Source organism: Ranitomeya imitator, chromosome 2 (genome assembly GCF_032444005.1).
Source record: "Ranitomeya imitator isolate aRanImi1 chromosome 2, aRanImi1.pri, whole genome shotgun sequence".
Taxonomy (NCBI): domain Eukaryota; kingdom Metazoa; phylum Chordata; class Amphibia; order Anura; family Dendrobatidae; genus Ranitomeya; species Ranitomeya imitator.
This window is the reverse complement of record NC_091283.1, coordinates 460,625,632-460,653,514: the sequence shown is the minus strand read 5'-3', so window position 1 is coordinate 460,653,514 and position 27,883 is coordinate 460,625,632. Positions and strand designations below refer to the sequence as shown.

Below are 27,883 nucleotides of genomic sequence, written 5' to 3'. Positions count from 1 at the left end.
AAAGTGTATTGCCTGCTATTGATCAATGCAGTTGTGTTTAAAGGGAATCTGTCACCTGAATTTGGCGGGACTGGTTTTTGGTCATATGGGCGGAGTTTTCAGGTGTTTGATTCACCCTTTCTTTACCCGCTGGCTGCATGCTGGCTGCAATATTGGATTGTAGTTCATTCTCTGTCCTCCGTAGTACACGCCGGCGCAAGGCAATCTTTCCAATAACAATGTTTTTATCTTTTTACATTGGACTCTGGTTTCTCTAAAGCGATACATTCTGTCAAGGATCCCAAACCCTCCAACCGCTTGTGGCTTGTATAGAGGCGAGCAGCAAACACTCAAAAGATATAAATACTCAGGGGTCCCGTAACCAGGAGCTTTGGGACGATGAAGCTAACATTGCCAGAAATGATTCCTTACATGATGATAGGATCCCTTTCATAGCTGTCTTGTTGCACTGCTGGGCCCCTAGAATTGGCAGCTTTCCTGCCATTCTCTGCTTTTTTTTGTACTTAAAAGGTGTTGCCGCTGCCATGAAGGACCCCCCTGACTTTACTGTACAGAAAATACATGAAGAAAAATTAACACATTTAATTGAACAAGGCTAAAATACACAAGACTTTCCCTTTAACCCACAGATACACCATAGTAGGTGTTTGTCCCTAGTCCATTCCTAGGTGGCCGGACTGTGGTTGCGATGCAAGCCGTGCAGTCACTCGCCTTTCCTATATACATTATCTCCCTTCCTCTTCCCATCCCTCTTCCAGATTATCCAGAAGTGTGGATGTGAAAAGAAAATAAGCAGCGTCTCGGGGGTTTCATTTTCTCCATGAAATCCTTTATTTATCTCTTTTGTGTCTGTAGCTGTAGAATTTCCTCTTCCCAGAGAGCAGCGGCGTCCCAGAGAGATTGCGTGATTCACCGACATGCATTGTGAACGATCATCAAACCCTCCATGTATAAACTGTGACCTTGCGGAGAGTCCATTAAACAATAATTACCGAATTGCAAATCATTAGCACTACGTGAGTGACCCGATAAACAGTTATTCCGAGGAAGCTTTTGTAACGGCTGGCACCCAACCAGCTACTTTACCTGGCTAGTAAACTTCCACAAACAGATCATTAACACTGCTTTAAACCTGTTAATTATGGCAGGAAAAAGAACGGATTTGCAGTTAATCGTTATTACACAGGTTAGCTTGCCCGTAACAAATAGCGCAGCGCTGTCACTGCCATTATCTCTGTATTAATGTGTGCGACAGCCCGTCTGGTGTGCAGAGATATTGCTCGCATGAGGGCGGTTTGCAGCTGAAATATGTATGTGCACTGACACCATGTACACACGTAGAGAGCAAACCCAAATTTATACGCTAGTCAATGGTATAGTAAGCATTTCTCTATTAATAACATGTCTCAGCCAACATGCCTCAGGGTGAAGCACGGGTTTTATATTTTCTTCAAACTGGTAAGGGCTTTTTTCAGTGCTCATTACTGCCCCCTACTGAAGAAAAATGGGAGAAGGGAAGTGGTAGCGAAAACTGCCTGTATCAAGTCTATTCATCCATTTATTTTACAAACTATAATAAATAATATGTTCTGCTTCCCTTTAAGGGCAAAAATATGCGTGCAAGAGTAGGAAAGTTTACATCTAACCTTGGGGTAGCTATGACTTAAAAAAATCTGTCAGAAGGGATTCACCCACAAACTATTTGTATGCCCATGTAGATCCTTCACAGACAAGTCTAGAAATGCCTTTACATGACCAGTCCATTTCTCTGTTAGCGTTTCAATTCATACACAAATTAATATGCAGTGCTAAGTTAGATCTGAAGCATCTGTCACTCCAGCATTATTCCACACCAAAGCACAACCTCCTCCTGCTTGACTGATGGCTCCTTTTCATAAATTCACACAGCATAAAGACTATTAGCCAAGCAGGAGGAGGTGTCGCTGGGCGGGGAACAGAGCTGGAGTGACAAAGGCTTCAGATCTACCGTAGCCCCTCAGCCTCATTTGCATATCAATTTAAATGCCAATTTCTCAATAATGGAGGAACGAACTGGCCATGGAAAGGTATTACTGGACTTGAAAGAGCTCCTTGCTCATATATATAGCTTGGAGGGCGAGTAAAATCCTGCTGACAGAATCCCTTTAAAGTTCAGGCTAGAACAAATCGGTTCACTGAGATAGCGTTGTCAAGGTATTTCACGCCAAAAATGAAAAGAAGTTGTCAGGCACCCCATGGCATCTGAAACATGAGAGGATTTGAGTTTACACCACCCATGTAATCCCACCCAACAATTTATCTTTCTACCCAGTGGGTCAGTGTCTGGTTGCTGAAGGTCGTGCATGTATGTTGCCCTCCATTCTTTGTCTATGGGACTGACAGGTAAAGTGCACAGGTATTTTGCTCTGTCCTAAATACAATGAATGGCGTGGAGAATGGAGAGCAGAAACCCCATTCTTGTGATTGGTGATGGTTTCCCCCATTGAATAGATCCTTATCATCCTTCGGGTCGGGTCACACAATCGTTTTCTCCATATCCGAGAAAAACATTCCACTTTCTCTGATCAGAGTTTGATCAGTTTTTCTCAGACAAGGAGAGAAAAAAAATAGTATCACTACCTTCTCCATTCTATCGCATAGACTTGCATTGTTTATTTTGATCCAACAGTGATCAAAATCGGACATGTCTCCAATTTTTTTTCCATGGACCACTCTGACTAGAAAATTGGTTATGTGCATGAGCCCTTCCTCAGGACCTCCCCTTTCAAACACTTTTGGTAGGGCTTCCTCTTTAAATATAAAACATATTTAGACAAGTACTAATGGGTTGTCACTTCACTTCCCATCACACAGACATCAAGGAAAAATTAGTCTTAGGTGTCATTCATATAACTGCATTTATGAACCCAAATGAAAGCAAATACACTGGTAATGGAGCCATGCCTATCTCTATAAAAAAAAAATTGGTGGTTTACCAAGATCTTTGATTTTTCACTTTAAAAATATTAAATAAAAAGTTCTCCATCCAATGTCTAATGTTATGTATAGATGTAGATATATTTTTCCTTGGAAGCTCCCTGCATGGAACTACAGTATGGGGCCTATAATAGGATTGTCCATTTCTTGACGCATGATGAGCCAAAATACACAGGATCCTGGAACGGTTATGACCCAAGCAGGACTTAAACCTTTTCTCGCCCTTTGTAGACCCATGTTACATACCAGCTGAGCCTTACCGCTAATCTGTTTACATGCTGCGGAGAGCAGCTCCAGTACTTCTCTGCCCTTGGGTGCCAGGACATCTTGTACCACCACCGAGCATAAGACTCTGGAAGTTTTCTTGGATTCAGTTTGCAATTACTGTTTTTCTCTGTACAGATAATATGCAGTTAAAAGACCCAAGTTATAAAATAAGACACTTAAGTAAAAGAGGGAATAGAAATTCTCCCACCTATCTCAGCTGATAAAGTACAAGTGTTTTTTTTTGCAATGCAGAGTTAAGCCAAAGCCCTTCCAGTATGTGGCCCGGCGCACAACTGTCATGCTTAATATCACTGTGTGACTGGCTAGCCGAGGAAGCCGTCTCATCACCAGTGACAAGTGAGCAGGATGAGATCCAGCCACCTGCCAGCCGCTATTTCTCAGACACCGAGAGCAAGATCTGCCTGTTCCAAGCTGACATTAATTATGCCCGTGTGCAGAAAGCTGGGGGCCACAATCTTTCCTTCCTCTTACAAGTCACACACATTGCGTTCTGCAGACTCAATAGGAATGGAAGGCTCTGACCACTTGAAACTATTGTCCCATCTTCTCTTTGCAACTTAACTAGACTAGGCCTAAATAAGAAGCCACTGACAATCCTTCCAGTCCCGCAGAATCGGTGCACAAATCAGATTACAATAATTGGGATGACTTCTAACCACCCATACCTGCAGCACTCTCCGCATAGGACTCCTATTAACTTGGGACTGAGTCTTATTGTGTCTCACTACACCCGTCACCTGGATCTTCATGTTTAGTCTCCTCATATTTTATAAATTACATTTAATTGGTTTTAGGACCATTATGTTACATTATTTATTCGTACATCAGAACAGAAGAGCCCGTGACATAACCTGGGAAGATGGCGGGAGGGGATGGGGGGTGACAGTATGCAGATGTAGGACACGTCTGTGCACCTTTCCTATGAAGTCCTAAAATGAGTAACACTCTGGGATTGGCACAGTACGTGTAAAATTCCTTGCATTTTTCTGTTATTGAGGTGACACTGCCACTTTACTAATTCATAAAGTGCAGAATTCAGATGACAGCCCTGATCTCTGAGGAATGAGCAAACTACATGTCACTCATTTAGTCACATTGGATGCAACTTCCTGATGAGTAAATCTGCTGAAACACGGGGAACACAGAAGTGACCACAAAATTCCATGTTTGTGCACTTTACAATGTATTTTTAATTAAATGCAATGGACACCTGTGGCATTAAAATAATGATTTATACATATGTTAGTGGCTTAATTTTACTAAAAAAAATTGCTTTACATTTCAGTCTGCAGTCTTCATTCATTCATTTATAGACCTCCATATATGTAGTTTTCAGCGTGACACACATTTCATATTTTTCTCTTGTGGGAGTGTCTCTCCCAGGAATACATGTTGGATGTGAGGTCAGTGTGTATCCCGTGTGCTGCGATCTTCATTAGCTTATACATCAGCACAGCTTCTATCCTGCACTTATTTTCTCTTCAAGTGCTTTCCTCCTTTTATAGAGCATGCTTTCTCTGCCTTCCATGAGACTAAACATGCTCTACACTTTCTCCACTTTGTAGAGATCTGTATAAAACCGCTCCACCTCTCTGCTGCAATTTGTAACATGGCAAAAAAAAGAAAAGAGAGTGCAGAAAAATCCATCAGAAGTGAACAGGCATTTTGATGGATTTGTAACGTTTTTGTAGATCACTCAACAAGATAAAGGACTTGCAGACACTCTACAGCAGCAAAATTGTAGAAAGTGTTTTCTTTAATGAGAACTATTTAGAAGATTGCTTAACTTTGCATTTAGAAAACAATAAATAACAAACACAAAGGTGCATATACATAAAAAAGGTGCATTAAACATAAAAAAAAGTTTCCCCATCTTGGCAAGGACAGACATACAGTTGAAACTAGAAGTTTACATACTCTTGCATTGTTTGCACAGATGAACGAGGCACCTTCAGGTATCTTGAAATTGTACCCAAGGATGAGCCAGACTTGTGCAAGTCCACAATTCTCTTCCTCATATCTTGGCTGATTTCTTTAGACTTTCCCACACAAAGAAGCAGTGTGTTTCAGGTGTGCATTACAATACATCCACAGGTGTATCTCTAATTAACTCAGATGTTGCCAAAAAATCAGAAGCTTCCAAACACATGACATCATCATATGGGCAGTCCAGAATTGTTTAAAGGCAGAGTAATGATAGTGTATGTAAACTTTTGACTTTGCAGTAAGTAATACAAATGCCTTAAAACATTCTCTTTCACTCATTATTCGGGCATTTGGCAAATATTAATAACTATGGTAATCCTAATTTATCTAAAATGGGAAATATATATTCTGATTTCATGTCAGATAATGAGAAAAACATGCATATGTGTCTTTTTATATAGTGTATGTAAACTTCTGGTTTCAACTGTATGTGGATGAGTTGCCTAAAGCTCGTTTAGAAGTGACACATTTGTAAGCGCTTCCATTGTTTCCAGAAGAGCTCCCGCCACTTCTTTCTTGCAATCAACTTGAACCCAATGGGTTGGATCGTTATTAGGTAGCAAGTGGTAACATATCCTGGTCTTATGCTGTCACTTGCTTTGGAGAGGAAAACACTTCTTTTCCCAGTTTTCTTTTTTTTAATGTGTACCTTTCAAAGATTAAGAAAAGGCATAAAAAGCCATTCTCATGCTGTGCTTTTTAATACTACTGACCCCCAAAATTTGAATAAACTGCTTAGCTATTCTTAGAAATGAGTTTTCTATACATTTCTACAGTAGTCTAATAATTGGAGTACATTTTGGAGCAATTTACATGCAAAAGTGATGCAAATTTTAAAGAATTTGTCTGGTGGACTTCACCATGCCCAATCTCAGCTCTACCCATTTTGGCAAACCTGGATGGGACTAATATAAAAAGGTGAAAAGTTGCAAAATGTTGGCGCAACTTCAAGTTGCACAAAATGTTTGCAAAACTTAAAGATGTTTTATGCCAGAATTTTCGGCAAAAACACATTCATGAATTGGAACCATAGACTCTTAAATTAGTTGTTTTCCTGTGGGTTACAATGCCAGAGACAAATCAAAGCCCATATGTCACGGAATGTAGCGACCTGACAGGAGGTCAGTCAGCGGACGGCTCAACACACACGCAACGGGATGGAAATGGGAAGAGGAAGGCCCAAACAATAGGGAATGAGGGATGGACACCTCCTGCTCCAACCTGAGTCTGTCCCTGCACTCCCCTAACACCTTAAGTGGGTCCTTCCCTCCACCGCCATCAGATGGGACAACACAGGGGATAGTGACAATCACGAGACGGACGAGGAAAAGACACCAAACTTACTGTAGCTTAATAGCCTTCTCTGCTGCAAAGCAACGCACAACAGAAGAAAGGCGCCCAGACCGTGAACTCAACGAAACCAACTGATTCACCACTACAGCCAGAGCTCTTTACTCCAGGCTTAGTCAACAAAGATTGCTCTATCACCGACAGTCAGCTGATGTATCAGGTGACTATTTAAAGGATAGTGGGAGTGGTCACCACCCACATCAGCTGACCGAGCAACTCTGCAATTGCAGTACACTGCCAGCAAGGGAAACTGACATTATCCCCTCATGGCCAGAAAGGAAAAAAGCTGCATTTAAATTATAGTGGAACCAGAGCTGCCACGCATCCAAAAATGGATCGTGACACCATATGTTTACCAATGAATTATTGACATCTAAAGGAAAACATGGTGCTAAAATCCAACAATGCTTTTTGTTCTAATATTTAAAGGGTTATTCCCATGTTATGGCATATCATAACCTTATGATCGACATGGATCATTCAGAACTCTGGCAACCCTGGCTTATTGCCAACCATCCAATGTGCGGGAACTGTAACAGAATGCCACAGACATAAATCAAGGGCGCTATATACAAGGTTGGTTTTTAGTCTGTATCTGTATAGACAGATACTTCTGCATGGGTGTTGTATGCACAAAACCTTGGAAAGTTTGTAAACAAAACTATTGGTAAAGTTCCTTCGTTTGCAAAAAAAGGGTTTAAGAAAATATTGCTTCTGTTTAAAACAGTACACAGCAGATAAAAAATGATTGGCAAAACAACGAGTTTCTATTGGCTATGTATGGTCCTGTTAGATTAGGAGTGAGGATAGCAGCAGTGAATACGATAGCAGTTAATTTAATTTAGCCTCGAGGGGGACAGAAGTCTTTGTTGGTGGCCTAATGTGTACACTTACTGGTCCACAGTGGGATAACGTGATCTTTTTTTGAGTGGCCTGCACTGCTGATCTCCCCCCTTTCTTCATTTAGCTCCTGTGCATGACACGGGGCTCGTGCTAGACTGGACCAATAAGGGCAAGTACGGTACGGACCCATCCTGTATACACTGTTATACCTTGTGTTTTGCCACTCTGCACTTCTTTGTAGGGTATACTTTGATATCCCCCCCAAAAAAAACAAATAGTGAATTAGTCGTCTGTACATATTATTGCATGACCCGGCTCTGAATGATGGAAATGTATAGTTCGGAGCTTCTCCATCACATAGGAATTGCCAATCCGAATTCCTTTTCTTTAGAGAGATTCAATTAGAGGAACGCCAAGTCACAAGATTATTTCTTTTTTTTAAGAAGGATGGGTCCAGACGACCTCCTAGACTTATTTCAAACACACTATTTATTTCGGTAGGCGCTTTGTTATAGAGTAATGGCCTGCAGTCACTTTACAAACTCTATCAATGGCGTGAAAAAACAACGCCGGCTCAGATAAAAATGGAGTTGGTGTCATGGAGCCCTGCTCCTCCCTGCTCAAAAAGAAAATCAATGAAGAAATAAAACAAGTCACCGGGGCTGCGTCTCAGAAAGCCTTGTTTCCGGATTGAGGATTGATTGCCACTTGCAGAAAACAGAATGTAGAACTTTTTAGGTCCCTTAGAATAATGCCCCGATCACAGGACGGTAATGGATTATTCCAGCTTTATCCATACACAAGGGGAAAAATTCTCCTTTACCGTAAATGATTTTCTTTTTTTTTTTTTCTCTAAAGAAATGGCAAATTATATGCTTGGAACAATGGCAGGTACAATTGTGCGTCGGCTTTTTGTTTGTTATTGACAAGTCGAAATCTTCAAAAGGTGAGCTGTTCCGTTTCTGCGTCTGTGTAGTTAACCCCTTGTTTTGTATTAAAACATTTCAGACTGAAAAGAGATGTTAACCTGATAGCTACCTACGTACCTGTGGTACAGTAAAAAAAAAAAAAAGTGGTCTTCGGCTGGGCCAGAGGCACAATATGACCTCTGATCGGTAAACTTGACTTTTAGTCATTTGAACTCCTGTTTACACAGGCTAGAGCAAATGATGCACACAAACTTGATTGCTCAGTGCACGTAGGCTACCATGGTTCTTGGCAGCGCAAGTACTGTTTACACAGGATGATGTGCTGCCGAGAACGCTATGCAAAATATAATTACAGCCAATGCAGCGCATTGTTCGTTTATCGGGTAATTGGCAGCCTGTTTACACTGCAGGATGAAACGAGTGTTTTTAACAACTCTCATTGACGATTATCTTTCAGTAAATGCCCCTTTACTCTCCAGCTTCAGCATAACTACAGCCCCTTTCATGAATTTGCAAAAATAAGAGTAATCCGGTAGCTTAGGAAACCATAGTCGTAACTATTATACTGTTAACTATATAGAAAGGCAGCTCTCTACAGCGCCACTGCAGGAGAAGCAAAGTATTACACATGCCTATGGAAATGTCAGTGGCTGCTTGTGTAATGTGCATGCTGAATCCTTCAGAAAACGTAGATTTTGTTTGTAACTGCTCTCAGCTGCAGATAATTGATGGATGTCCAAAAATCCTCTATTAAAGGGGTTGTTCTAAGGCTGGGTCATCAATATCAGGTTGAACTCCCTCAATACTGTAGCTTTGAAAAACCCCTTTAACTGAAAGTGCACCAATATGCTATGTGAAAATGGGTTTTCTTAACCTGACAACGCCTATAGGTCTTTAAGTTGTCATCTACTATGAAGTTAAAGGGAAACTGTCATGGACTGGTCTGTGGACTGCAAGCTATGAAGAAGGAGAAGCTGAGCACAATGGTCTATAGGTCTGTTGGAACAGATTTAGTAAAACTTGTATTTTTCTCATTGATATTCCAGGTGTTTGTGCGCATAGGAGTCAAGTGGTTGGTGCTAGTAGTGATTGACAGCTAGCTCTGCTTGCACAGTGATGCGGAGAAGGCTGTCAATCACTGATAGAACCGCCCACTGGACTCATCCATACAAGCACCAGGAATTTCAAGGAATAAAATACAAGTTTTACTGAATCTTTTCCCACAAAAAATATATATCAATCTGATCAGCTTTTCCTGCTCTATAACATCAACCTGACAGGTTCCCTTTCAATGTAAAAGCTTTTTTCAGTTTCTTATTGAAATGTTTCTAGAAAATCATGGTGACAAGTAGTTTATGTGTCATGACATGTCAAACAGCCACCTGAAAGGCAAATTTGCCTCATTAGGTGTCAAAGGCTGTATAGTGGATAGCGCAGACATAATGAGGGACAATGCTCCTCGATGAACACATACTTCCAGTTTATTCATATTGTTTGTGTCATATTTTGACTGATTTTCACCATCAACGGTTTCCAATGTTAATGGCTGCATTCTTGCTCCAGGCGTGTGAGTATGAGATGTAAAGGTTCATGTGACATGTTTTACATCCGGTAGGCTGAATTCTGTACATAACACAAAGTTAACAATCCAAAAAGAGCTTGGGGCAACCTAATAGTGGGTCTGTCACTAATGTCAGCCCCCCCGTACATGAAGAGGGATAAAGGGGGGGGTCTCATGGCTATACGGGCTGTTAAGTTCTACTTATTTATGTTTAGCTAAATGCTCTGTCTTGTTTCCTCACAGAAGGGGCAACGGAGGGTTATTCTTTTGTAGCCAATGATTGGAAGTTGTGTTAACCGGCTCCAGCTGGTTTGTTTGACGCCGTTTCTACGAGCCATGATTGGTGGATTTTATTTATGGCGGGCTTTTGTGCTATATAAAGCTGTGGTATTTTCTGGCATAACCAATGATTATTTCTCTGAAGAAAAGAAGGCTTTTCATTATGGACAGCCTTTTTCATCAGCTGCTCTCCAGGGCTGGCGAGGAGGATGGGTTGGAGTGGCTTAAGAGCTGCCTAGCCATGAAGCCATCAATAGCAGTTTCTGAAGCTATTCCTCCTACCTCCATTCAGAGTACACAGCTTCCTCCTTCACCTCAGGCTCTGTCTCAGCCAGCGGCTGCCACAACATCTTCATCTTCCAGCGCACAAAACAGGAGACCTCCAGCGTCCTTTTCCCCCTCAACATCTCCTCAGCGCTCCAGCCGCCATGTACGGGAGCGGAGCAGGAAGTGCGGTCATCCACCGTCAGGCAAGTCTCGCAGCCCGGCACGATATTTTCTTCAGCGTCATCTTCCTGGGCCGGGTACGTCTTCTGAGGCCGCCGGCAAAGCGGAAAGGTGTCGTGGTCGTAAAAGCGCCGCTGTGTCTTCGTCAGCTAACATGCCGGCGGTTTCGGCCCCTCTTTCTCCCGGCATCGTTGGAACTTTGCCTGTTCTCCAAGCAACTCAGTTCCCTCAGGCAGCACCGTCCTCTGAGGACGAAGAGGAGAATTCGACTCCCATCTCTCTTCAGCGCACTTGCCTGACATAGTAGGCTTGAGCGTGGGCTGTACTCCAGATTCACAGATTAACACCGCTGGGAAGGGTGAGAGCTTTAATGTTCCCTTGTCAGTCTCTCCCTTTTATTTTAAAATGTTTAGAAGAAATGCAGTTACAGAGGCTTTGGGTGAGGCTCTTATTGCAGCACTTCCCTCTGGTATTGTCTCTAATGGTAATGTGGGTGTTTCCAATTTAAATGTGTTGAGCAATAAAAACACTTTCAAAGAAGCTCTTACATGTGCCCTTTCACCCTTGGGCTTCCATTTGAGCTCTTCTATTAAAGAGCTCATATTGAGCAATAGTTTTGTTGATTTATTTTCCCTGTTGCCTCGTAGTGATCAAACTATCAAATCGGAGAAAAAAGATGACAAATCTGATTTTGATGATCCAAAACGTGGCCCTTTAAAATCCTTTAACAATTGGATTCAGGCTTTCGCCATTTATTCGTCTGTTTTGGGCGAGAAATTTCCAAATTTATGTAGCAAATTGTTTCAGCATATGGACATTATTCTTGAGGCCTACCGAAATTTTGGCTGGTCTGCATGGCTTCTCTATGATGAGGCCTTCAGACAGAAGTTAGCGGTTCATCCTGAGGTCTCATGGGGTGTAAAAGATGTTGGTTTGTGGATCAACCTGATGCTACCTCAAAGGCAAGCGTTCAGCAAACAGGCTTTATCCAACCCTATTAAAAAGGCGTTTGCTTCGCATTCAACGAATCTATTTGCAAATGGAGCTACTCGTGCAGATTTCGGCACGAGTGCTCATTTTGCGGTAATTCTCACCCAATGTCCAAATGCTTCAAGAAATTGTTTGCCCAACAATCAATTATTAAGGACGCTACCCCAAAAGCACGGACTCCAGTGAAACTGGAAAACATGCTTTTTTTGGTTAAACATGTATCCAAACAAGGAGACCAGTATGTTGATTTTTGAAGGCTTTTTATTTGGTTTTTACATTCCTCCCTGTCAGGGTTAGGGTTGCAAAATTGTTAAGAATTTACCATCCCTTTATGCTCATTCAAAAATTGCCAAAGAGAAAATTTGGAATGAACTGGAATTGGGGAGGATTGCAGGCCTGTTTTCTGCTCCTCCTTTTTCAGATTTCAGAATTTCTCCGTTGGGTATTGTCCCCAAGAAAGAACAAGGTTCATTTCGCTTGATACATCATTTATCATATCCTTCTGGTGCTTCTTTAAATGATGAAGTCGACAAATCCTTATGCTCTGTGTCTTATGCCCCTTTTGTTACGGCTATTGATATCCTTAAGAAGTTTGGGTATTGCGCCCTTATAGCAAAATCTGATATCAAATCCGCTTTTAGACTTCTCCCCGTTCACCCGGATAGTTTCAATTCTTTAGGTTTTTATTTTGAAAATTAATTTTTCTTTGACAAATGTCTTCCAATGGGTTTTTCTTTATCTTGTTTTTATTTTGAGAGTTTTTCTTCCTTCTTACATTGGGTTTTGGAATCTAACAGCAGGGATGTTGGCGTGTTACATTACTTTTTATTTGTAGGTTCTGCTGCATCTTCTGACTGTTTACAAACTCTTTCCACATTTCTTAGGATCTGCAAGAATTTTGGGGTTCCAATCGCGAAGGATAAAACTGTTTTTCCTTCCAACTCTATTGAATTTTTAGGCATCACATTGGATTCAGTGAAAATGAATTGTTCCCTTCCTGCTGAAAAGGTGTCTAAATTGCAAAAGGCATTGCTGAATTTTATCTCAAAGGATAAGATTACCCTTAGAGAATTGCAATCACTTTTAGGGTTGCTAAATTGTGCCCTTCGCATTATTCCTATTGGTAGGGCTTTTTCCAGGCGCATGTATGACGCTACAATTGGCTTTTCCTCTCCTGGTTCTCATATTCAAATTCACACGGATTTAAAAGAGGGTGCCAGGACATGGCTCCAGTTTTTAACAACTTTTAATGGCAGGTCTTGTTGGCAATCTGCTTTTGCTTTAGCAGATTCAATATTTTTTTAATTTTTCGGTTCACAAGTCTTTTGGTTGTGCGGTTCTTTTTCTTTCTCACTGGTCAGTTTTCCATTGGCCTCAAGCTTGGGTTTCTAATCAAATAATCGAGAAGCCTATGATCTTGGAACTTTTTGCTTTTTTGCAAGGCATTTTTCTTTGGGGTGATCTTTTACGGAATTCCAGAATTATTCTTCTCTCTACGAATCAAGGGTTTATTATGGCAGTCAACACCTTGTCTTCCAAAAATAAATGGGCAGCCAATATTTTGAGACAGTTAGTTCTGCTATGTCTCAAATTTAATATCTGATTCTTTATGCAAAAGTCAGTGGTCAATTTTTTATCTACAGGTTCCAAATGCAGACAAAGAAGCAACTCCTTGCCATCCGGAATTCTGGGACGTAATTGCAACATGATAAATTATTTCATTCAGCATTCATTATCTGAAAGATCATGGGCTGATTACTCAGCTGCATGGCTTCAATGGTGCGAATTTTGCAATCTACATAGTTTAGATCCAAAAATTGCTAATACTACATCGGGTCTGAGGTTTATTGAGCTCTTAGTAAAGGTTTATCTTATTCAAGCGTGGCTAAATCTCTTGCTGGTATCTCATTCTTTCTTAAACTTCTCGGAAGTACTCCATTGACAGCTCTTTTTCCTATAAGAAAGTTTTTAAAAGGTTTTATTAAACGGCAATTCAAACCGAATTCTAGACGCCCAGTTTCATTTTCCTTATTAAAAGACCTATGTTTGTCTCTTTCTAAGGTTTGTTTTACATATTATGAATCAGTCCTTTTTCATTTGGCATTTTTGCTTTCCTTTTTCGGTGCCCTTCGCATTGGTGAATTAATTTCTTCCAAAAAATTTCAGCCTTCTGGACTCATGTCATCTGATTTGGAACTTCATGACTCGCACATCATTATATTCATAAAAAAGTCCAAAACGGATCAGATGGGCAGGGGATCACGAATAAAAATTGATTATTTTCCCAATCATTTGCCCTGTCAGTACTACTCGCAAGTGGTTTCAAATTAGGCCTGACGTTCATGGCCCTTTATTTTTACATCAGGATAATTCTCCTGCTACGATTTTTCACTTCAATTTTATTTTGAAAAAGTGCTTGTCAATGTTATGAAAGGAACATCTTAAAATAACGTCTCATTCATTTAGAATTGGAGCTGCTACTGAAACAGCTAGGGCTGGCCTTTCTGATTCTTGAATTATACAGATGGGTAGATGGGAATCCAAGAGGTTTAAGCTGTCTGTTCGCCATGAATTGTATGATTATTAATTTTCTATTTAATTTTAGGCCCGTTGGTAGTCTGGATCATCGGCCATTCATTCGTGTTTTGGGCCCAGAAGAGGGCTAGGCAACGTTCTTATTCTGAGAATTTATCTTTTGATCCTAATGTAGTCCTTATTTTCTGGCACAGCGTTCGTGGTATGAAATGGTCAAGTTTTGTTTTAGAGTTTAATAAATGTCTGGCTTTGTTTCCCACTCCCGATCTCGTTATCTTTCATCTTGGTGGAAACGATATCAGAAAGATGAGGACATTAGATCTATTAGCTATTATGAGGTCCGATATTTCTGCTTTGAAGCAGTCTTTCCCTCACATGGGCTTTGTTTTTTCTGAAATTCTACCAAGGCTCTTATGGTCTGCAATTAACTGTTATTTTATGGATAAAATCCTTATTCGGGTGAACAGGAGCCTCAATAAATTTCTTCCGCTAATTAACGGTTTTTCCTTTAGGCACATCTGCTTGGAGGGTTTTCTTCCAGGTTTTTACAGACAAGACCTGGTCCATTTGTCCGATGCTGGACTTGATATTTTTAATTTGGGCTTACAGTATATGGTCGAAAAATGGCTGAGTTTGTTTGGGGGGCAAACTTCGTTAAGGCTTGGCTTTTGGGGAAAATCGCCCCTTGATTGGGGCGGATTGGTCGTTTGGTAAAGTTTAATGATTATTTATTGAATGTTGGAGATTTATTTAATTGATGTAACCCAAAATAAAACTCACGGCCATTTTTCATCCATTACAATTTGTTTCTGTGTCCTTTATTTATCAAGCGTTTAATCAGTCCTGTATGGTCATGTCAGCCCCCCCATACATGAAATGGGATAAAGGGGGGTCTCATGGCTATACGGGCTGTTAAGTTTTACTTATTTATGTTTAGCTAAATGATCTGTCTTGTTTCCTCACAGAAGGGGCAACGGAGGGTTAATCTTTTTTAGCCAATGATTGGAAGTTGTTTTAACCGGCTCCAGCTGGTTTGTTTGGCGCTGTTTCTACGGGCCATGATTGGTGGATTTTATTTATGGCGGGCTTTTGTGCTATATAAAGTTGCGCTATTGTATTTTCTGGCATAACCAACAGTTATTTCTCTGAAGAAAAGAAGGTTTTTCCCCGTCCTCCCTCCCTGTTTTAATTCCTTTTTGTCGTGAGCTTTTATTTGAGGGAAAATCGCCCCTTGTTTGGGGCGCATTGGTCGTTTGGTAAAGTTTAATGATTATTGGATTATTTATTGAATGTTGGAGATTTATTTAATTAATGTAACCCAAAATAAAACTCACGGCCATTTTTCATCCATTACAATTTGTGTCTGTACCCTTTATTTATCAAGCGTTTAATCGGTCCTGTATGGCCATGAAAATGTATATTTCCTGCCTATACTAACACTCATATTTAGGAACCTGAAACCCTGACGTTTTAGAACGCCAATTGTGGATTTTAACGTCAACATGGTACCTGGTCGTAACTAGGTTAGGGGTTGACGGAAACTCAGAGTATAAAAGGGAGAATGTGCGGATACTTGGGGGGGCAGTTAGTTGTCCTTTCACATAACAGTGACAGACAGTAGTAATGGCTGCATTTGACTAGGGCAACTTGACTTAGAGCAGGGGCACACAGCCTTTTTTGGTCCAAGGGCCACATTATCATATTGAACCAATCCAGGGGCCGCACTTAAAATTAAAGCAGTATCATATTCTGTGACATTTATGGCATATCGAAAGTATATACAATAAATGTCTGATAGGTGTGGATAAGTATATACAAGAAATGTCTGATAGGTGCGGATAAGTATATACAATAAATGTCTGATAGGTGCGGATAAGTATATACAATAAATGTCTGATAGGTGTAAATAAGTATATAATATAAATGTCTGATAGGTGCAGATAAGTATATACAATAAATGTCTGATAGGTGCGGATAAGTATATACAATAAATGTCTGATAGGTGTAAATAAGTATATACAATAAATGTCTGATAGGTGCAGATAAGTATATACAATAAATGTATTATAGGTGTAAATAAGTATATACAATAAATGTCTGATAGGTGCGGATAAGTATATACAATAAATGTCTGATAGGTGCGGATAAGTATATACAATAAATGTCTGATAGGTGTAAATAAGTATATACAATAAATGTCTGATAGGTGCAGATAAGTATATACAATAAATGTATTATAGGTGTAAATAAGTATATAATATAAATGTCTGATAGGTGCAGATAAGTATATACAATAAATGTCTGATAGGTGCGGATAAGTATATACAATAAATGTCTGATAGGTGTAAATAAGTATATACAATAAATGTCTGATAGGTGCAGATAAGTATATACAATAAATGTATTATAGGTGTAAATAAGTATATAAAATAAATGTCTGATAGGTGCGGATAAGTATATACAATAAATGTCTGATAGGTGCGGATAAGTATATACAATAAATGTCTGATAGGTGTAAATAAGTATATACAATAAATGTCTGATAGGTGCAGATAAGTATATGCAATAAATGTATTATAGGTGTAAATAAGTATATAAAATAAATGTCTGATAGGTGCAGATAAGTATATACAATAAATGTCTGATAGGTGCGGATAAGTATATACAATAAATGTCTGATAGGTGTAAATAAGTATATACAGCCAGCTTCCGTTCCCAGAGATGCGTTGCAAAATTACCCAGAAGACTTAGCTGTCTCGCGAGACTGCTAAGTCATCTGGGTAATTTCGCAATGCATCCTGGGAACGGCCATGACTACAAGGGCTCCCTCGGAAGGTGAGTATATGTTTATTTTTAGTCTTTTTTAACCTGTTACATACGTGTCTGGGCAATATACTGCGTAGCTGGGCAATATACTGCGTAGCTGGGCAATATACTACGTGACTGGCCAATATACTACGTGACTGGGCAGTATACTACGTGGCTGTGCTGTATACTACGTGGCTCTGCTGTATACTACGTGGCTCTGTGCTGTATACTACGTCGCTGTGCAATATACTACTTGGCTGGGCAATATACTACGTGGCTGGGCAATATACTACGTGGTTCTGTGCTGTATACTACGTCGCTGGGCAATATACTACGTGACTGGGCAATATACTACGTGACTGGGCAATATGCTATGTGACTGGGCAATATGCTATGTGACTGGCCAATATACTACGTGGCTGGGCAATATACTACGTGGCTGGGCAATATACTACGTGGCTGGGCAATATACTACGTCGCTGGGCAATATACTACGTCGCTGGGCAATATACTACTTGGCTGGGCAATATACTATGTGGCTGGGCAATATACTACGTGATTGGGCAATATACTACGTGGCTGGGCAATATACTACGTGGCTGGACAATATACTACATGGCTGGGCAATATACTATGTGGCTGGGCAATATACTATGTGGCTGGGCAATATACTACGTGACTGGGCAATATACTACGTGGCTGGACAATATACTACGTGGCTGGGCAATATACTACATGGCTGGGCAATATACTACGTGGCTGGGCAATATAGTACGTCGCTGGGCAATATACTACGTCACTGGGCAATATACTACGTGGCTGGGCAATATACTACGTAGGCTGTGCAATATACTATGTGGACATGCATATTCTAGAATACCCGATGTGTTAGAATCGGGCCACCATCTAGTATATACAATAAATGTCTGATAGGTGTGAATTCTACTTACCTTCACCAATCTTTACCCTCACACATTTCTGATGAGGATTTAGATATGGATTTTCATCCTAAATCCTCATCCAAACACACTTAATTTACGCTTGGAATAAGTTTCAGACTGCTTTTAACGGAAAAGCTCCTTTAGGGCACACAGTGCTTTTCTTTTTCACTTTATTTTGAACATTTCCAAGTATAACCAACAAGAAGTTTATTCAAAGAGTATTTGAAGTTTTTTTTTTAACGTGGAATCCACTTCTAAATCCTCGAAAAACCTTTTGAATAGGTCCTAAAGAGGAAGACGTGGTGCGTACACACAGCTCTCCACAACAGATCATTGACTTCGTACTTACTGCCTAATGTTTCACAATTCCCATAAACGACAGTGGAGCCACAGACATGGAAGGCCACCAGTCTAATTAACACACTGCTTTCTGGAGTGCCATCAGGTGTCGAGATCCCATTATCCTAGTACATGAGGCCTCCAGAGATGTCTACACCATGCGCCATTAGTACTTGTAACGTCTTGGTCCTCCGCTACGTACCACTACTCTTCTGTGACTGCTCACATATACTTAACCTGTCAGTCAAGCAATTTTCAATCTATATCTATATGGTTGGGGCCGCACAGAAAGGCATCGCAGACTGATTATGACCCCCAGGCTGTAGGTTATGTAAGCAGGTTGTGGGATGCAGTAATGGACTGGAGGCAGAGCAAGGGTTAACAAGTTTAATAACAGGGGAATACTCCATGCAGGGAGGCAATGGGTTAAACACGGGAGCAAACGGTTCAGTTTGCAAAGGATATGCAGAGTTCAAAAAGAAAGGATCAGTTAACGGCAGTTCCTGTGAAGCACTTCTATCAGAAGTTCCACAAACTGTGACTCCTGTTGGGTAGTCAATGGCGCCGGCAATGATCTTTTCCTATGGGGTCCTATGGACATCAATGCCCCATCTTCTGGCGGCAGTGGTCGGTCTCTGGTACTTTCCACTGAGCCTTGTCCATATACTGCAGTGGCTGACAAGGGTACGGGGCACAGTACTCTACGAGCCCAATTTGGCTCTGCTAATATACACTGCTGAAGTCAGGGTCTCCCACGAGCGGGAAAGTATGAGCTGGTAAGGTAGGTTATGAAAGTCTATCCAGCACTCGGTTCTCTCTTTGCAGCACGTGCGCTGTACTTACGGTCATGAAGCACACGGCACCTCGATCTCTGTCAGCTACTAGGCTCTTCTCTCTGTTGCGCGCTGCCTGCTCCTGCCAAGACTGAAGCGCCGACAACCAACTTCTCCGGCTGGGTACTGCACCCGATCTCTCTCAGCATGCACACAGTACTCACTCGCCCAGAATGTTTCACACCTCACTCTGTGGTGACCAACTGGCACCCTGTACTCTCCTCAGCAGGGGAGCAGGGATAATAAAGCATGGCTTGTGCTGTATGGATGCTGCGGGGTCGCAGACCTCACTGGTCCCTGCTGCACATTGTCTGCTCTCCCCAAGTCTTTCTCTGAGCTGCCGACAGTCGCACGGGTCTCTTCAGTGCAGCGGTCCCTCTCTCTCTGGACTGCTGCAGAATGCCTGGCTTCTCTCCTGGCAGCGGTCCCTTTGTAGACGGTGGGGCCCTGTTGCAGCGCTGGTGCTCAGTGGGGAGGGGAAGCGAGCGCGGCAAATGCCTGACTGTGAGCTGATTTCCGTTCGCGCCAAACTCCTCTGCTCTGCGCGCTTTTCTCTTTTATTCCCCCACCCCCCACTGTCAGAAGGAAGGTCCCGCTCACTATTGCTTGCCCCCCGGGAACAGGAGATGAAGCCCTTTCAGTGCTGGACCCGGCACACAGGTACCCGTGGTCCTGTCGTCCCCTTTAAAGTTATGCACCCCTATCTTAGAAGCACCCCCACCACTATTGCCCATGTAATCACATTATAGCCAAGTGTCGTTCTGTCAGTTTTGCAAAGCTCTCCAAATCTTAGTGGGACTCGTTCCCTATAAGAAGAAAATAAAAATCTATTAAATAAATTATCTTTTATCAATTCTTGTGGGATATATTTATGTACATATTGATAAATATGTGGGATAAATATATGTACATATTGCAAAATTCAATTGTGGGCGTTATGGATGCATCTGGTATGACTTCCAGGCAGTTAATTAGGCTTCTTCTGTGTTTGCTGTAGCTGATGGGCAGGGATAAGTGGTATATTAATGGTACTTCTTGACTTCCCACTCAGGCTGAAGAAGATGTCAGGCAGTATTCCTGTCCTCGTTGTCCCTTTTGGGGGTTATTAAATATTCTATGTATTCTGGAGTAGTGGGAAGGACGTGTGGGCTTGCTACAGATTTATCATTTGCCTTATTGCGCTTTCTATGTATTTCACAACCCTTTTTTCTGCTATATGCTGGCCTGTTACTACTATAGCAGTGCACTAGAAAAAAAATAAGTTCTATATGCGGTGAATCTTTTTTGTACAAGGGTTTGTATTTTTATAAAATGTTTAACGCTTTCAATAAAAAAAACAATTAGTTATGTTTTTGTAGGAATACAAAATAGGGAACCTATTCTTATACTTTACTGTAGCACAAATTTGCAAATCAAAAAAGATAAAAAAAATATATATTTTTAACACTTTGGCCACGATTCATTAAACCTGCCACTTAATGAATATTATCAATGGCATGCAACTTCGCAGACAATGCTACTCCAGTCAGAGATTGGAGTAATTGTGTTGGGCCCCTCATTTGGGACTTCTATTATTTAGCTGGAGCAGAGATCATCTGGTGGAGGAGCCTTACATCTGTGCCTTCCATGTCGGCTGAACCCGCCGATATCGACATGTTCGGCCAGTGATCTAATGGGTTTTGGGGCTCCAACCGATTGATGAGATAAGCCACCGAACGGCGTGTCTGTTGGCGGCTCTCTCATAGGGAACACATGAGCGCTCAGCCGACGAGCAGTCCTGTGTATGGGAAAGTTGGTCGAAATGGCCGTTAGTCGAATGATCCACCAAGCATTGCTCTTCCGACAGCCATCTAATGTGTGTGGCCAGCTTAAGATCTACATACTGTATTACCAGGGGCCTGTCTTGCAAAAAAGGGCTGTCATGGGAATCTCATTGGTGGCCATTCTAATTCTGCTTATTACTTCCTTTGTGTGATTATTTTGTGCTTGACTCTTTTATGTTTTTATAATTAGTTCTTTATTCAGTTCTAATTCTCTACATTTCTCTTCCCCTTTCCTCTCTCCCCAAATCCACAGTCCCATCAGCAGCGAGGCAAACGGGACCGTCCATCCGAGCATCCTCCGACCCAGAGTGGTACTCTGTTACCATGGCGACAACATCGTGATGCAAATGGTCTGAGAAGACAGAAGAGAGACTGGGTGATTCCTCCAGTCAATGTACCAGAGAATTCGAGGGGGCCGTTTCCTGAACAGCTGGTGCGAGTAAGTGTCACCAAACTTCCAGCAAATGCTGGATCATTACAGGTCTCAATGCAGCAGAACAGAAGCCAGAAATAGGAATATACCCCTCCACGTCCCCCTGTAGTAGGACCCATAATCACCAATATAAATGACCAAATTAACCCAGATCATTATCAAGGAAATGTTTCGAAAGACAGAAGATAGCAAGAATAATCCTGCCTAAACTTTTACAAGCAGATTCACGTGGTTTCCAAACCTTTTCACAATGATCAAACTTATAAAAGTTACATCACACAAATTTTTATCTAACTTTATCTGACATTAGAAGGAAACAAATGCACCAGAGTGCATGAAAACCTAAAGGGTTAAAGTATCTTATTGTCTAAAACTTAGAATTCCTGTACTCATTAGGTTAAATTCAATGGAACTCACTGAGGATCAACCAACAGTGTATTTTGTGTTGGGGTGTATTGGGGGTCTCCCCTGGAAAGATATGGGTCGAAAAGTTTGAATTTTAATTAAGGAGATAAGGCGGTGTCCTAATCGCTTGGCAGCGACTTCCTCTGCTCTCCCCTTTTGCGGTCAGATATTGTACATGTATGGCTAGTTTCAGATAATGATGACTTATGCTTAATATAGATAGCTCATCAATATCTAAGTCCTGGACATCCCCTTTACTTATCTTATAATGAAAAGTGTTATTACATTTTTAATATGCACTCTTTAAAATTGAAATTGTGAAATTGCAATACCAAGAATAAAAAGTCATGAAATGATGGAAATCACAGAATCGATAGACCTGTTATGATCACAGAAATGGTGAAAAAATAAAATTTTCAAAATATCTTGATTTACTCATTATAGCATAAAATGAAGAAATCCTCGCACTTACAGCCTTGGCTGCTATCAATGAGGTCATTAATGGTTGTCTGAGGAATGTTCTGCCACGCTGAATGCACTTCAGCAAAGAAATCATCAAGATCCGCTGCTGGCAGTTGCATATTGCAATTGCAGACCAATGATATCCCAGATGTGCTCGAAGGGAGTCCCTGCAGACCATGAATTCATATTTAGGCCAAGGAAGCTGTTCATAGGAGCACAGAGCAACATGCGACCTGGGACAGTTTGGAGAAATGGCTGTACTTCTGGTTACACCACCAAATTAATGTAACTTCAAATCATGCAGCTGCGTTGACAAAAATTAAGTCTCCGATCATGCCAAAATACTCAGAGGACACCCAAGCATACCCGGGAAAACCCAAGCAATGAGTATACTCGTTCATCACTATTTGTTTTGCCCCCATAAATCCTCTTCATAGCGTTGCCCTATGGTCTCCAGACCAATCTCCGGCTATAATTGCGTTCATGAGAAATGTGTGACTCATTGCTGAAGAGGACAGACCTCGAATCCAGCCTCTGGTTTGTACCTGGAGACCACATGGACAATGCCATGAGCAAGCCTACACGTAGGAACATCATACGTTTTCTACTGCCTGGATTATGGTGTGGCATGTACCGAGGTAGCTGGACCTCTCTAGTCTTCATTACAGGTACACCACCAGCTTGGGATTTCATTGATCTGGTAATGGAACCAGTGGTACGGCCATTTCTCCAAAGAGTCCCAGGACCTGTTTCTCCACAGGATATAACCAGTTATGAGAACCCTAGGTAGCGTTAATGTCCTACCATGGCATGCAGTGTCTCCGAACTTGTCTCCCATCGCGCACATCAGGGATGTCATTGATCGGCAATTGCACAGGTAGCTGCCAGCAGAGGATCTGGATAATTTGCCCAAGAGCATTCACCTTGGCAGAACATTCCTCAGACAACCATTAATATCCTCATCAATAACAGACAAGGCTGTAAGTAAATCAATATGTTTTGAAAACTTTCTTTCCATTTTTTGTCATCATTTGCAGATCATTAACATCTCTATCCATCTTGTGATTTCCATAATTCCACGACTTTTCATTCTTGGTGCTGCAAGTAAAATGTTGAGGATTGTACTTCGAGTCCTAGTCATCAATTCTGGGGTTTTGTATAACAGCCTTGATCCAGTGTGTTTGGGTTGGAGTAAGATTTTCCAAATTAATTGAGTGCACATTTTAATTAAATTGGCGCACGTTTCACCCGTTTTGTACCAGCGTCAAAAATGTTCTCTAGTCTGAAAATTGAGTACATTTTTCAGGTAATTTCTAACACTTTTTATTCATAAGTTATTTTTTTGGTTTGTCCTTGCCAAGCCAGCACCCTCCAAAGCTACCCTTAATTTTATAAACGTTGGTGGAACTGGTATAAAAACGCAAAAAAATTGGAAAATTTCTGTGCAACTAGTAGTTGGACAAAAATGTAGTGATATTTTAGACCGTTTTCACCAGAAGTGGTGTAGAACTGTATGATAAATATAAATGTTTTACTTTCTCCCAAGTTTTTAGAACTCTTCTTGTTGTCAGTTAATGAGTTCAGGTATATGCGCTTGTATTCAGAGGTGGAAAAGCGGGTGCTGCTCTCATAAATGACTGCTTATGTCAGTCTGGTTGTATAGCAGACTAAAGCAGAGGCGGTTTTTATTTCCATTTTAACACTTTTTTGTGCACTTGTTAAGTACGTAAAAAACACATATCCAAAACCTTATGCATGTTTATTACTGGTTACACTGGTTTTGCGTTGTCGTGTTTGGTTTCATTGTTTTTACAGGTAAAATACAAGTGCTGCATTATGTGCACTACTCTGTGGATGTCGCTACAGAATATGATGAAAGTTGCTTTTCTTCTCTTCTCTCTGCAATAGACAGATGCTGTGTCTAGGGAACGTGTACTGCTGCACCCTCTAGTGGCTGAAAAGGAATATAGCAACACAATACGCAAGATTTGTTGCTTCCTATAAAACCTTAAGGCCAAGTTCACATGATATTTTATTCTCATGCCCAGGCTCGGACTGGCTCATAGGGTAACATGGGAATCCCCCGGTGGGACCCCAACCCCACCGTATGGGCAGTATTTGGCATAATTCATTTGATTCACTCTACAGAAAAAAAGCAGCATATCATCATTAATTAACCAAACTACCCAGTTTATTATTATATAGAGATATAGGTAAATTTGTGAATGAGGGTAGCGTAATATTTATGTGCAGGTAAAAAGTGGGCCCCCCAAAGTCAATGATACTGGTGGGCCCTTGGCTCCGCAGTTTGACACTGCTCATGCCAGTGGCTACATCGGGGCTTATATTTGATGCCCTCGAAAACAGAATTCGGCCAGTTTAGATAACAGGACCATTGGGTATAATGATGCAGGGTCATAGGGTGCTCTGTGGGACAATTATTTTGGCTGTATATGCCTATTTGAGGCAGACACCAAAATGTGGTCAATTGCATCGTGAAGCCCACCTCAAATAGGCGCATATGGATCGCGGCCATGGTGCCATGGGGTACTCGGTACCGGGTCCTGCGGTTCACAGGGGAACATCCGTGTAAAAGGGAAAGGTCTTTAAAGGGATAAAGTTTGTGTTTGTGACGCCACCTGTGGTATTCGGTCAGGGTGACCAACGCTGCTTAGAGGTCCACTGGGGTGATGGAATGGCAGCTGGATGGTATACCTTCCCACAGGTGAAGTATATCCCCAGGGCTTCCCAGTAAGGTGGATGGTGGATGGTGTGAGGCGCAGAGAAGAACGAGGACACAAGGTTGCAGTCTCTGTACCTTTACTGAAAACTTAAGCTTCCACAGTCCAGGGCACCAGATCACAGGGCAGGCAGAGTCCGTCCGGTTTGGAGGCAAATCCAGAGTCCCCTTGTCCAGGTGGAAATCAGTAGTCTTCCCTTGCGCTGCAGTGGTGTAGTCCCTTACTGCCTATGGCTTCACATAAGGGTCTCACAGATGTAGTGTCTCTCTCTCTGTACCCCGTAGTCGGATAGGACAAACCAGTATGACTGGTGGCTTGAGGCTGTTTGTAGGGACTCTAGCACACCCCGGCCTCCGAGGATTGCCACCGTGCCTCCTGAGTGTAGAGCGGACAGGTAACTTGCAATTAGCTGTCCTGCCGGTCTCTGGAGCAAAGCATAAAAGTCCTTACTCCATCGGTGTCCGGCCACCGGGATTCTGTGCCTCAGAAGGAGGCAGCCTGTGTAGGGCTGGTCCCCTTCTGGTATACTCTCCTGCGCTACGACTTCCTTCATGCTCGCTGCAATACAGTTCTGCCTTCTGTGTGTCTCATTCTGGGAGCTGCAGCTCTGAGGGTATGCACAGCTCCTTTAACCTTCTGTCCTCCTCAGACTCTGGTCTGGAACTTTCTACCAGAACTCCTGTCTGGAACTCACTACATTCCCTACAGACTACCAGTTATATATATATATATCTATATATATAATTGTCTAAGGGTTTTTCCGTCTGTCTGTCTGTCTGTCCTGGAAATCCCGGCTCTCTGATTGGTCGAGGCCGCCAGGCCTCGACCAATCAGAGACCGGCACAGCATCGACGTAGAAATCCCGCGTCTCTGATTGGTCGAGGCCACCAGGCCTCGACCAATCAGCAACGGGCACAGCGACGATGATGTCATAAAGGACGTAGACATCCCGCGTCTCTGATTGGTCGAGGCCGCCAGGCCTCGACCAATCAGCGACGGGCACAGCGACGATGATGTCATAAAGGACGTAGACATCCCGCGTCTCTGATTGGTCGAGGCCGCCAGGCCTCGACCAATCAGCAACGGGCACAGCGACGATGATGTCATAATGGTTGCCATGGCGACGATGATGTCATAAAGGTTGCCTCGACCAATCAGTGACGGGCACAGTCTGCCGCGAATTCTGGAATCATCATTGTCCATATACTACGGGGACATGCATATTCTAGAATACCCGATGCGTTAGAATCGGGCCACAATCTAGTATATATATATATATATATATATATATATATATATAGGAAGTGACCTAATAAATAGGAGCATAAGCTCCCCCTGGTGGTCTGGAGTGTGCAATGTATTGCATATTTGTGATACCTGGATGCAGTTAGGGAGGAAAGCAATACCACTGTGACAACCCGGACCCTGGGGTGCCGCACATACGGCTGAAAATGATGTTCAATCGAGCACACATTGACTCCTTCTGCATCATTACAGTCAATGGCCTCGTCATCACATACACCCAAATCCTCTTTTCAGGGTTTCAGATGTAAGCTTCAAAAGAGCCATTGACTGGAGGGTGAATATAACCTTAGACTACATTTATTTGGCAAAGGAATATCCCATGCTGGCAGTTCTAGCTCTAAATTCATTTATTTGAGACCAAAAATTATTTTTGGAATTGGGTTTCATAAAAAAAAAATTGCACCGTTTTGTATTTTACAGCCTTTTTTTCCCCCCGGGTACATTCAACGTCGATGTGGTCTGTGGTCATAAATCAGCTGAGAGCCGATCAGAAAAAGACAGATAGAAGAGTTAGAAATCATCTGAATGAGCTCACTGATAAGATTCTCAGAAATTAATTCTGCAACCAGTGCAACACAAAGGCTCCAAAAAGCAAATGTTGCCATTTTTTATGAAATCCAATGCGAAATAATCGTCCCAAATACATTTGATAAAAGTCATGTAAAACCGACGATTTTGACTAACCATCTAATAAAGTATTGCGGACTTCTGACATTAACCCAGCCAATTATGTCAGGAAATATAAGGATCAGTTGGCTGAGATTTAGTCGCTCGATCCTTTTTTCCAGTGGGACCCAAGTCCTGCAAACCTGCTCCTACCAGGGTCTTGTAAATCTTTTTGCTCAGCCCTAGTCTCAATCAGAGCGTTGACGTGTACAATAAATGATATCATACTCTGATATTTCCTTGTCTTCTCTGTTATGAGCAGTTCTGCCAGGTGTTTGCGGACACAGACAGAAGAGTCCTCTGTGCAAGAGCAATACATGGGCCCTTTGGAGTTCAATGGCTCATAATAATGCACAATACCACCTGCTTTGGAGGTATCCCCCCTCGCCTCTTGGGCCCCAGGGTGCACCAAAGTTTTGTCTTCCCCTTGAGTTGTATACCTGCCACAATAAAAACCAACTGGCAGGATAAATTCCAAGTGATGTCTACCAGTGCCCGTAGCAGTGACAATTATAGGCTGCTATGTCATGAATAGAATTAAGGAGTAAGATCGTGTCTCGCTCTATGTCTAGATCATCTACGCCATTATGTCTTTATTTATTAGGGCCCCGAAGTACAGGGGAAACAGAGCAGGACTCGCTCCTCCAATGTCACCTCATTGAACCTGCTTGGGGCAATGTTTGCACGGTTCGGAGGAGACGGTCCTGAAGGTAACATAGAAGAACACAAGGAAACAGTTTGTAGTTTTCATGCTCGATCAGCGAAAGGGCGATAAGTGGAAAAGATTTGTCAGAATCACACCCTAGACATTGCGCAGGTGACTCTGTTCATTACGTGCAATAAACACGTTAATAATCCAGAACAGACCGTGCTGGAGACCTGATTTTCTGTCATTACCGACCCGTATTTCCTGGCATCAACAATAAGACCATGACAGAGTCAC

General features: G+C 41.9%; 1 protein-coding gene across 2 annotated transcripts in view; it reads left to right on the top strand.

Moving 5' to 3' along the window:
* The window catches only part of CDH4 (cadherin 4), a 1,112,924-nt gene that overhangs the window by 869,865 nt on the left and 215,176 nt on the right, over positions 1-27,883 (top strand). For both annotated transcript variants that reach the window (XM_069751205.1, XM_069751206.1), the window contains one exon: positions 21,182-21,367. In XM_069751205.1, the coding sequence (XP_069607306.1) occupies positions 21,182-21,367 (186 nt within the window). The remainder of the gene's footprint in view (positions 1-21,181; positions 21,368-27,883) is intronic.